This window comes from Rana temporaria, chromosome 1 (assembly GCF_905171775.1).
Source record: "Rana temporaria chromosome 1, aRanTem1.1, whole genome shotgun sequence".
NCBI classification, from domain to species: domain Eukaryota; kingdom Metazoa; phylum Chordata; class Amphibia; order Anura; family Ranidae; genus Rana; species Rana temporaria.
This window is the reverse complement of record NC_053489.1, coordinates 542,929,918-542,942,919: the sequence shown is the minus strand read 5'-3', so window position 1 is coordinate 542,942,919 and position 13,002 is coordinate 542,929,918. Positions and strand designations below refer to the sequence as shown.

Sequence of the window (13,002 nt, the reverse complement as noted above, 5' to 3'; positions counted from 1 at the left end):
CCCGGAGCAGCGTATCTGAGATACGCTACGCCGCCGTGACTTACTTGTCCTCGGTTCGAATCCTGAAAGAATTTGCGGCGTAAGTCACGGCGGTGTAGTCTATCTCTGTCGGCGTAACGGCGCGTAATTAAAATCGGCGATTAGGGGGGCGTGTTTCATTTAAATGAAGCGCGTCCCCGCGCCGAATGAACTGCGCATTCGCCATCCCTAAATTTCCCGCCGTGCATTGCGCTAAATGACGTCGCAAGGACGTCATTTTTTTTAACATAGACGTGAATTACGTCCATCCCGATTCACGGACAACTTACGCAGAAAAAAAAAAATTCAAAATAAACGCGGGAACGACGGCCATACTTAACATGGCAAGTCTAACTATACGCGACGAAATACCAGCTTTAACTATATGCCGGAAAAAGCCGACTAGAGATGACGTAAGAGAATGCGACGGCCGCGTGTACGTTCGTGGATCGTCGGAAATAGCTAATTTGCATACCCGACGCGGAAAACGACGTGAACGCCACCCAGCGGGCGCCGAAGTATTGCATCTAAGACCCGAAGGCGTACGCCTGTCGGATCTAACCCAGATGCCGGATTCAAACCAAAGATACGACGCGGGAAATTTGAAAGTACGTCGGCGTATCAGTAGATACGCGGCGTACTTCCTTTGTGGATCTGCCCCTAAGTTTTTTTTTATAGAATAGAATATTGATCTTCTCCCCAATGCCACCAGGTCTTCCCTACAGTGCTGATCTTCTGGCGCTGCAAGTGTGAAAGATGGGTGCTTCTTACCCTCCTCGTCTGCCAGCCTTCATTCATATAACCCATACTGTTCTTTCCCAGAGTTCATAGTGTTGGACAAAGTGGATCTTATCATTCATCTGCTTCTCCTCCATTCACAGAATGCACTGCATTCTGGGAAAGAACTGTAGAAGTTCCATGAATGAACAAGGCCAGTGGAAAGAGCGGGCGAGTAGCATAACTCTTTCTAAAGCAAATGAGCTGATTTTACCCTCAGCAGCACCAGAAGATCAGTGCTGTGGGGAGGACCTGGTGGCATTTGGGAGAAGATTTCTACACTATGCAGCAGTCAGCCAGACATGGGACAAAACAGATTATAGCGCACACATGCAAAAATGACATTTATCCTGCAAGGCTAGTTAAAAACACCTGAACATATTCAAAAATACGGGGGTTTGGTCACACTACATGGTCATATAGTGCTAAGCCCACTTACTGCGACAAAGTACCCAGAATTAGTGGGTCCTACCCTGTTAATAGTAGAGTGACCACGTGTCCCGGATTGCCCGGGACAGTTCTGCATTTTGCAGGCCTGTCCCGGGCACCTTCATTCCAGGACAATACAGTGTCCCGGAATGAAACTGACACAGCCACCCCCCCCCCCGGGCCAATCTTATGCCCCCAAAAAAGGCTGCCAACTCACCGCTTTACAAACTGACAGTACTTGTCCTGGCCGAGAATGCCTGGAGGAGCACATTCCTGCCCTCTGCTTGTGATTGGAGAAATCATAAATCCCGCCTCTTGTGTACAGTCACTGTGCTGTGATTCGTTACAGCACAAGCTGATTTTTGGGTCCCTGAATGGTAATTTGGAAATGTGGTCACCCTAGTTAATAGAATGAAAAAACCTGTGTCTCAACCATGGAAGATAAACTCCTCTATGTGGGAGAACTGAAGGTATTCTTCCTATACACTGGTGGCCACTAATGTGAGGTAATGAAGAGGGGGAGGGGTGATCCAGCCCAAGAGACCTGGTCAGGGTCTATACAACATACAAAAACATACTTGGGGGGGCACACCCTAAAAATGCTATACATCTAAGATGGTGCTGCTATAAGACCAAAAACAGTACAAAACAGATTATAGCGCACACATGCAAAAATGACATTTATGGGACATGGGACACACTTCGTTAGAGGTAAGTTATACCCCTGGTGCTGCATAGCAAAACACATGTTTGCCTAAACTTTAGCTTTAAAGTCATACCTGGCTGTATTAAATAATAATAAATAATAATAAAATAATAATAATAATAAATTAAAATAAATGTAAACAGTTCTTATACTGTATTTACCAATGCCACATATGGAAACGATGGTGTTACCAACATAAACCAATAGGATGGTTGTTTGTTTTACCTGTACCTACCAATGAAAGCCTATTTATGAGCTGCAACTATGTTGCTGTCAGGAGAGCCCACGAGAAGGGGTAAGATCAGAACAGATGTCTTTTTTTTTTACAGTATATGCATGACATCATTACTCTGTACATGTGTTTTATGCAGGTGCTGGTGACAGTTCCACAATGTTTGGAAATTCTTCTGTTATCTCCTCATCGGCAAGATTGGGTGAAAAAAATCAAATATTTTATATTTGATGAGGTATGTAGCAGTCTAGATTACATAGATCATGTATGTGGTGAACAAAAACAATATGATTGTGTAGTGTGTCCCACAATAGCTAATTTTCTGGAATGAAACCTAAATGAGATAAGTCAGGGCTGAATTTACCATCATGCAAAGTGGACCTGTGCCTATAGGCAGCCAAGTGAAAGTTTTTTTTTTCTTTTATATATACCAGCTTTTTTTCCCAACATCTCTAGACAAAGTGAGCTGTTCTAGGTGCCAGCCTACATGGTTGAGCTAGGTTCACCAGCCTTACATTGTTCAGCTAGGTTCACCAGCCTTACATGGTTGAGCTAGGTTCACCAGCCTTAAATTGGTTGAGCTAGGTTCACCAGCCTTACATGGTTGAGCTAGGTTCACCAGCCTTACATTGTTGAGCTAGGTTCACCAGCCTTACATGGTTGAGCTAGGTTCACCAGCCTTACATGGTTGAGCTAGGTTCACCAGCCTTACCTGGTTGAGCTAGGTTCACCAGCCTTACATGGTTGAGCTAGGTTCACCAGCCTTACATGGTTGAGCTAGGTTCACCAGCCTTACATGGTTGAGCTAGGTTCACCAGCCTTACATGGTTGAGCTAGGTTCACCAGCCTTACATGGTTGAGCTAGGTTCACCAGCCTTACATGGTTGAGCTAGGTTCACCAGCCTTACATGGTTGAGCTAGGTTCACCAGCCTTACATGGTTGAGCAACTGTTGCTGTTTAGTGAATCTGTCCATTGATTTTTTTTAAAGTTTGGGTTTATAAGTTTGGGTTTATAAGTTTGATTTACCTTTCTTTAAATCTGAAAAATATATTTTTACAATGCAAGGTACACTGCTTGGGAGGAGAGCTTGGAGCTGAAGTTTGGGAGCACCTACTAGTCATGATTCGTTGTCCATTCTTGGCTTTATCTGCAACAATTAGCAACCCAGAGCACCTCACTGGGTGAGTATATACAGTCTATAATAAATACAAACTCTGGGGTCTATGGAAGTACCTGGTGCACGTGCCTCACTAAAGCTTAAAGCGGAGGTTCCGCGGGAAAACGTTTTTTTTTTTTTTTGAAGATTAATCTGCTGCTTTTCATCTAGCAATTCATTGACTCACCAGTCCCATCCTTGTAGCCGCCAGCATATTCATTTCCCCGAAAACTAAATTTTATAAAAATGTACGATGGACGTTGCCATCTTAATTGTGGGCAGTCTGAAGCCCTCCTGTGTTTTCTTACGGGATGCAGTGAATGCTGATGTCCCAGCATTCACGCGTTATCCCGCGCATGCGCAGTGTTGACGGCGAGCCGCACCGTCAACACTGCACAGTTACCATCACAACGGCGGCCGGCGGCCTGAAAAGGACCCGCCCCGTTGTGACGACAGATCTTTGGTATCAGCGATAGCTCAGAACGCACTGAGCAGCTGATGTAAAGGTGTGTGCCAGCAGTTAAAATGGCAGGTTTGTATCCGCCCTCGTCACATGACTGGCTGCAAGAGTCATGTGACGCACAGAACTAACACGAGACTACTTCTGCTGTGATGTATAGAATCCTATCCTGGGCAGCGTCACGCTGTGAACCCAGGAATCATTGCGGCGATCGCAGACGAAGCGACACGCCCAGTCCCGCGGGACTCAGACCAGGAAGTGCCTGCCTCAGACCACTAAATCAAGGTATGGAAACGATTTTATTTTTTTTGGAAAATGAACTGTTTATAGATAGTCTGAGACCTTGTGTTTAAAGCAGACTTGCAAATTAGGGTGAATCTCCGCTTTAAAGTTGTATATTTACAAGTTTTCATAACATCATATTCTGTATGACACCAGAGACCTAGATATATATAAACATATTGACTGTGTTTATGCAAGAGGAGAACATCACTTATAACAGAACAGGTATTAAAGTGCATGCACACGGCTGGACACAAGATGGATACCTACTTGCCTACTGGGCACTTTTACCCCCCCTACCCCCACCCATTTACCCCCCCTTTCAGCTTTCAGTGCTGTCACACTTTAAATGATAATTGCATGGTCATGCAACACTGTACCCAAACAGTTTTTTTTATAATTTTTTTCACATAAATAGAGCTTTCTTTTGCTGGTATTTGATCACCACTGGATTTTTTGGACTCAGCTATCACAGTGTGCGCCGCCCACATGCCACAGGGAGCATATGGGAAGTGCGATCATGGGAGGACGTCAATAGGTGCTCTCCCGGCAAAGCAAGTCCGCCATCATTCGGCTATAGCGCAGGCGGCAACAGGTTAATACCTTTAGCAATGGTTTAGTATATGCTTCTATTGACTGGCATTATCTGTTTAGTGTTGTTTAACATTTTAATAGGTGGGATACCAATTGTGTATGGGTTAAGATACTCAAAACATTCAAATAGCTGGGCTGTGGTACAGTTATAGGTGACACTGCAGATTAAGGCTGAATTTCAGACATATATAAATACACCATAAATATAAATTTCAGACATAGATAATACAGCTTTGTGTTCCTTTAGATCAGGGGTCTCCAAGCTTTCTAAACAAAGGGCCAGTTGATTGTCCTTTAGACATTAAGAGGGCTGGACTATGGCCAGTGGGAGTGGACATTTTCCTGACATCAGTAAAAGTAAATATTGCCACATTTTGGGGAGGAATAGTTCCATATTGTTGGTATCATAGGGAAGACTAGTATCCAAATATTGGTGTCAGTGGGAGAAATGGTGCCCCATTGTTGGTGTCAGATGTCAGAATAGTGTCTCGTATCAGTGGGAAGAATAGTGCCCCAAGAGCCAGATAAAGGCAAACAAAGCATCCGGCACCCAGGTCACAGTTTGGAGTACATGCATTTTAAATGGGACTGATGCCGCGTACACACGATCATTTTTCGGCATGAAAAAAACGTTGTTTTTAAAAAATGTAATTTAAAATGATCGTGTGTGGTTCACATCATTTTTCGGGTTCTAAAAAATATCGTGTGTGGGCTAAAACAACGTTAAAAACCCGCGCATGCTGAGAAGCAAGTTATGAGACGGGAGCGCTTGTTCTGGTAAAATTACCATTCGTAATGGAGTAAGCACATTCATCACGCTGTAACAGACAGAAAAGCTTGAATCGTCTTTTACTAACAGGAATTCAGATAAAGCAGCCCAAAGGGTGGCGACATCCGCATGGAACTTCCCCTTTATAGTGCCGTCGTACGTGTTGTTCGTCACCGCGCTTTGCAAGAGCATTTTTTTAAAAATTACCGTGTGTGGGCAACGTCGTTTTAATGATGAAGTTGTTTTTTTCTACATGCCGAAAAACCTTGTTTTTTTTTCATGCCGAAAAATGATCGTGTGTACGCGGCATAAGTGTATGGAGTATGCGGTCCCATTTAGATCTGTGCTGTGGCTACTGAGCTAGTGTGGTCGACAGCATGCCCCCATGACCACCGCCACTGTTTGTCCATAATGCTCATAAGGAGACAAATTTGAATAAGGTCTGAGTAAAAGTGTTTACATAAGAAAGGACAATATTTACAATATTGGCGCACACTAACAAGCGATATAATTTTCCATAAAAAAGTTCTTTAAGCTGAAAAGCTCTGGAGTGAGAAAACAGTCTTTGATCTGGGCAGCCTTGGATGGGGAGCCAAAGCCAGACTCCAAAAAGCATGAAACAGAGAAAAGCAAAAAAGGCGCCACTTAGAAAACTGTAAACTTTAATAAAAAGATAGTATCAAAGCACTCACATTTGAAATTACTGTGTACAGGCATGTGGGGATGGTCCGGATGGCAGTCAGTTGTTAGCCATGATGGATAGTGCCTTGCCGCTTAAGGTGTCGCTTAACAACTGACTGCCATCCGGACCATCCCCACATGCCTGTACACAGTAATTTCAAATGTGAGTGCTTTGATACTATCTTTTTATTAAAGTTTACAGTTTTCTAAGTGGCGCCTTTTTTGTTTTTCTCTGTTTCTTACATAAGAAAGGGGCAGTGATATACAGTGCACACAGATGAGAAAAGACTAACAAAAATTTTAACCTGAGTACAGACAACTGAGCCAAGATTTGCCCACCAGCTATTTTGGGGGAGAAAGACTAGAGCAGGGGTGCCCAACCTTTTCAAGAGCAAAGGCCACTTAAGCGACTTGGTAACCAGTCATGGGCCACAATGAGTGGAGCAGGTGGATGGCAACCCACTTGGCTTTACAGAGCCCACTCTATTCTTTTTCTTTTATTTATTTGCTGATTGGATTGGAAGTAGGCGTTTGTAAACGGACACAATCCATTTACATCTTCCACTCTTTAGAGGTGAATAGAGGGCCTGATTGGGTCAGACTGACCATGTGAAAGGGGCCTAAGCCTGCTTTCACACTGATGCACTGTTGTTTACCCGCATCACGGGTGCAGCACAATTCATCTGTGGCTTTCCTGCAGGTTAGCTGCACTTTGCCATAGACTTCTATTATATCCGTTAGGTGTGGTGCACTTTCTGAAAGCACACCAAACTCGCAGGTAATAGAAGTCTATGGCTCAGTGCAGGTAACCCACAGGTACACTTCTCTGTACCTGTAGAACAGTTTAAAATGAGTCAAGTAACCACTGCAGAACATATATGCCCATATATACATTGTGATTTTTGTAATAAACGTACCTTTAATAACAGTATTCGATTTTATTCCATCCCAGAGCAGGCCACTGGTTGGGCACCCCTGGACTAAAGTAATAACTGGTGGCCTGATTTGTTGTGATTGATGGTATGCCCTGAAGACAAACTTCATCATTTACAAAAACACAAGCCACCAGCTAGAATTCTGGTCTCTCTCCAGAATAGCAGCAGGCAGGTATGGGCTCAATTGTCTGTCTGGTGTACAGGGAAGATGTTAACGCTCATGGTCAAATGCTTTATAGCTATTTTTCTCTTAGGATATATTAGGGAATGTTATGTTTGCCCGGAAAAAGGAAACAAGTAAAGACAGGCCCGAAGCAAAAAATAAATAAATAGGTGTAGGGCCTCATGATAGGGGGAACAGGGCACAACAGGCAACAGGCTTCAGGAATGCAGGGGCTTCTGGGGAGTCACACGTGTAAGACACACACCACAGCAGACCCATACTGGAGTCCAGAAGAGCTGGAATTAGAGACGGAATTCATTTTTCCCTTCCTCCTAGTTGTATCCTTCCCCTTGACATGGGTGGTTTTGATTGGTTACTCACAGTCCACCACTGCCACCTGGGGTGTGGCATGGTTCAGCCAGCAGGTCTCCTCCATACTCGGCAGGGAGACATCTGCTGTGGGGGACTGGACCTCTCATCATGCTCGGTAGTCTCGGCCGCCGGAGCATTTTAGTCCTCCTGTGTTCCCCAGAGCTTTTCGCCCCAGCGGGAGCCCACTTGTGAACCCTCCAGGACCGGTGTCTCAGCACACGCCCACTGCGGCCGGTGCTGCCCCTGGAGGAATCTCCTTTACCGGTGGAGCTCGTCCAGATGGGGCCTTTTACTTGTTGTTCCTCCGGTCTCGCCTGTTGATCGTGGGAGATTGGATGAGGCCCAGGATGTCAGGTTGCAACCTTCCCGTTGGCATGAGGGTATGGATCAGCTGGCCTTGACCCAGTGCTCGACACCCAGTGCTCGACAGGATGGTCGGACTGTGATAGCGACAGACATTTTCGGAAGGGGGGCTGTCCAACTCCAAAGAAGGAGAAGTTCCGGGCCCTCACTGGTGGTGGAGTCGGGATCTGCGGCTGCAGGGCCTCCCACTGGTCAGCCTGGTAAGTCCTCTACTGTTACAAATACTGCCTTACCTTTTGCTTTACAGGGTGCTTTAAATGTGGGGTTGGGCTCTCTTCTGCTACCTGGATGGGATCAGTGAGGCTCACTGGATCTCTGCAATGTCATTATCAATGACAGGTATCTCCACATTAGGAGGGTGTGTTGTGGGGGGTTCAGGCCCGGACCCCTCAGACTCTGTTCCTTCCAGGCCCAGTATCCTCAGTCCTCCTAGCTGTCCTGGGAGCCCCATCTGTACCTGGTTCCATAGTTCAATAAACAACAGGCAGACACACCTCTGAGAGTCTCTGTCTATGATGAGAGGGGGTGTGTGCCTTTCCTTCAATCGGTACATTTAGCTATTTTGGCTGTTTGCCCAGACATCATGCTCTGTGTTAAACAGGAAGAGAACATTTCCTAACGCGATCTGAACTTTCTAAACAGTATATAAATGTGAAGACAGCAGATATACATGTAAAACCTATATAGGGAGATTTGGTTCATCTGTGTATCATCTAAGGCTGTTCACTTTACTGGGTGTATGGAGGGTTTACATCCACTTTAACCTGTGTGTGCTGGCATCCCTGTATTCAGTGGTGGAGACCCATTTACACCTGAATATCACTTCAGGGCCTCTGAAATTCCGGGTCCCAAATATCTCCCTATTTACACAGAGAGAACTGCGAGTCAATCCTCTCCTGATTATGACTATTCCTGGGAATTTCTCACCCATTCTGGGTGACCCCCTGAACACTTCCTAACTTCCCTTAAAGGGACTATAACCCAAATATCGGTGTTATATAGCACCCATCCAGGACCCAACCATGGCGTCCTGTACACAAGGTATGGCAGGAGTGGAGGGATCTTTTTGGCTTGGGTGGGAGTTGAGACGGTCAGTATGGAATTTCAGTGTTCGGACAGCCTCCTGCATGCCCAAATAGTAGTAATCCCGAAACCTGGTAAAGACCAGTCACACTGCCCCAACTATAGACTGATCTCCCTTTTAAACGTAGATTTGAAATTATTTAATAAAATACTGTCGGACCGCCTCTCTCCCTTACTCCCCAAAATTGTACACGGAGATCAGGTGGACTTTGTTCCAGGCCGAGAGGCCCGAGACAACACCACTAAGACGATCCATCTGATTGCATATGCTAAACGTAACCGAATCCCGACCTGCCTTCTCTCTTGTGATGCGGAGAAGGCCTTTGATAGGGTCAGTTGGCCGTTCCTACAGTCCACCCTTGCCCAGTTAGGCCTAGGTCCGAAGATGCTCTTACGCATTATGTCCTTGTATACCAACCCCTCTGCTTCCCTGTTGGTCAACGGCGTCACGTCAGAGACGTTTTCGATTAAGAATGGAACCAGGCAAGGGTGTCCCCTCTCCTTTTTGCTTTAGTTATAGAACATTTAGCACAGGCGCTTAGGGCAAACCCTAGCATACAGGGGATACAGACCCCCTCGTCTCACTGTAAACTTTCCCTATACACGGACGATCTTTTGCTATACATCACACAACCACATACCACTATTCCGTCTATATTAGCGGAGATTGTCCTGTTCGGTAACCTGAGTAATTACAAACTAAATTTATCTAAGACGGAAGCGTTAAATGTATCATTGTCGCAACCCGTCCTAACGGCCCTTAAATCTAATTTCTCTTTTCAATGGCGGACTAAATCCATCACTTATTTAGGGACAGAGATTCCAGCTAACCTTTTCGGAGATATATGCTCTGAATCACAGCCCACTTCTGTCCAGAATTAAACGCCTTACTGAGGACCGCTTGAACCTACCGTTGTCATGGTTCGGGCGTATGAACACCTTGAAAATGGATATCTTGCCCAAACTGTTTATGTTCCAGGCCTTGCCGATAGCCCTCCCTCCTGCCTCCTTTCGCGCACTGCGCTCGATGGCCATACGGTTTGTGTGGAAGGGGAATCACCCGAGATTGAAGCACAAACTCCTCTGCTCCCCCATCCCTGATTTTAAATTATATCATTCAGCGGTGGTATTCTCGAGGATCCTGGAGTGGTTCACTCGTCCGCTGGGTAAAATTGCTACCTCGATTGAACAGGATTCATCCCTGATCGACCTTCGGGCCCTCCTTTGGGGCTACGAGAGAACGCATCAAGCTCTCACGGAATTATCCACCCTAACCAGACGCCCTGACGGTTTGGTACCGGCGGAGGGCAGCTTGTGCTTTGACCACTGACCCGAGCCCGATGACCCCCTTATTTGATAACCCGGCACTCCCTGAGGGTAGACTCGCCCATCTGCTCAATGAATATAAGAGACTTGTGGCCCACAGCACGACAGTTTGTGAACGCCCCTTTGGGATCCTTCATAACGAACGAGGCCTCTGCGCTCCCTAGAGTGATCTGGCTTACGCGCATCCATCTGACAGCCTACTGCAAACAGCTTCATGACTCAAGACAGGTCCATAGGCCCTTGACAGATTTCGAACAACTTAGCTCGCTCCCGGAAACCCCCCACCATACTCTTTCCCTGTTATACAAAATTATATTAGGCCATACGCATAGTTCTCTTCCTAGGTTTACCGCAGCTTGGTTGGGGGAGCTGGGGAGAGAAATCAGTGAGGCAGACTGGCAGAAAGCTTTTTTCTACAAATCTTCTATCTCGAGTTATGCTTGGGAAAAGAACTACAAAGTGCTATCGCGGTGGTATAGAGTACCGACCGCCCTCAGGATCATGTTTCCCTCGGCTTCCGACTCATGCTGGAGATGCAACTCTGCCACCGGTACGTATCTCCATGTTTGGTGGGATTGTGATTTGATTCGCCCTTTCTGGAACCAGGTATTCCAAGTTTATTCAGATCTGTATGGTAAGCCCCTCCTTCCCTCACCTACTATTGCCCTTCTATCCATTCTCCCTAGTACGTTCAAGTTCCAGAAACATACCCTCCTCAGGTTCTGCCTCAGTGCCAGCAGGCAATTGATATCCAGATATTGGAAATCTTCCTCGCCCCCGTCCCTAGCTCAATGGGTTAATGAGATGAATGGGGTGATGCTCATGAAAGAACTGCAGGCTAAGTCCCTAGACAATCATGCTAAATTCTCCTTCACCTGGGGAGTAGGGAGGCATTACTCCTCCTCAGACAAGCTCAAAAATAGATTGCCACCCAGCTCGAGTCCTCCGCCACCCTAAGTATCTTCCCTTTTCTTTTCTGCATTATGTAAGCTCATTGGCCTGCCATAGACCATGTTAGATGTATGTACTTGTTGCTATCTCGCTACTGTTTGCACTCCCGCCATAACTAGTTTATCTTTTCACCTTCTCCTGACCTTGGGCGCAGCAGGCTCCCAGAGGGGCGCCCGGGTCGGGGGAAGTACATGTTAGTTGCAGAGTAACAAATGGCAAGGATGCTTGTACAAATACTTTTACTTTGTAGCAATGTTTGTTCATACTGGATTTCATGATGTGGAATGTTTATGTTTATTATTCTGAGGATCGGCCTGCTCAATGTTGGGTGGTCGGTTCATGTATTCTTTTACCTGTCAAAAATGTTCTTAATAAAATCTTATTGAACCTAAAATGGTGCATGGTGAGCTGTTGGCAAATGAGGTAAGTTGTTGCGATTCTTCCCTAGCCTTATTCATTCGATGTTCCAAGACTGATCAGTTGGGCAGAGGTGCATATTTGCGCCTCTATAGAGTGCGGGGTTCCTCCATTTTCCCAGTCACTGTGGTGGAGGACATTGGGCAGTTACGCCTGCAGCGTGATGGCTCTTTTCTTATGCACCAGGACAGAAAATTGCAGCGCTAATTTCTATAATAATGCTAAAATAATACAATAACATATAAATGTTATGATTATGTTATGTTATGATATAAAGTCTATAACATAAATATCAAACGGATGTCGAAATTTCAGTTTGTAGCTGTATTTCGGAGTTAGCTGATCATATCAGGTTTCGATGCTCAGAGTTACTCCTTCCACATCGGGGGGGAGGGGGGCTATGGAAGCCACATGGTGGGAGTTGAATGTGTCCTTTTGAATCTGATTGCTTTATGATTTATGTGCATCCTGAACTGATCTATCATGTCCTGTATGTTTTTTTGTCCTATGTATTGGTTGTTGGTGGATTGATGTCTGCCATGTTTTCTTTGTCGCCTTTCTTTTACAGGCTCTGTTCCTTGTGTGAATATTGGGGCACTCTTGTTTTTTGGGGTGCAAAGCAGGCTGATGTTCAACCTAATGGGCGCCAGCTGAGTTTTAATAGGAATGATGCCACCGTTAGCTGGATTGGTATCCGGGTATGTTATGGTGTAGGGTCTTTCCGGATGTACACCATTTTACTGGGCTAGACAGGGCTCCGCTCTTCTTGTGGCTTCGCCAGGTTGGTCGTGAAGGTGAACAAGGCGCGGATAAAAATCAAAAAGGAAGTTAGTCATTTTGTTACACGTAATGGTGGTTTCGTTGTCCGGCACAGAGATCTTGAAATGGATACTTGCCGGTATCTGCGGAGCGATGGTGTCCACTTGAATGCCATGGTAACAGATTTGTTGTCCTTGGGTATTCAGGATGGTGTACAGAGAGCATTATGTTTGTTGAGGGGCCCACAGGTGTAAGGCTTTACAAATGTGCACGGAGGCGGTTGGGGTCTGTGGAGGCATTACCAATTTTGGAGCTGCAATGTTTGTCCCCGAGTCGGTGTTTCATGGCTGGCGATAGTTAAGTGAAGTGTGTTTGTCTCCGAGCTGGTGTTGTATGGCTGGGAATAATGAAGTGTTAAAGGTGATACCCAATCTGAATGGGGTTATGGGATGCCTCCCAAGATCGGCAACCTAGTTTAGATATATTACGGGTACTGGATTTTGATTTAAAAGAGGAGAGTGCAATAT

General features: G+C 45.7%; 1 protein-coding gene across 1 annotated transcript in view; it reads left to right on the top strand.

Annotated features, from left to right (window-relative positions):
- The window catches only part of LOC120920741 (probable ATP-dependent RNA helicase DDX60), a 271,914-nt gene that overhangs the window by 118,166 nt on the left and 140,746 nt on the right, over positions 1-13,002 (top strand). Inside the window, exons 19-20 of the mRNA XM_040332991.1 lie at positions 2,302-2,397; positions 3,230-3,345. Coding sequence (XP_040188925.1) covers positions 2,302-2,397; positions 3,230-3,345 — 212 coding nt within the window. The remainder of the gene's footprint in view (positions 1-2,301; positions 2,398-3,229; positions 3,346-13,002) is intronic.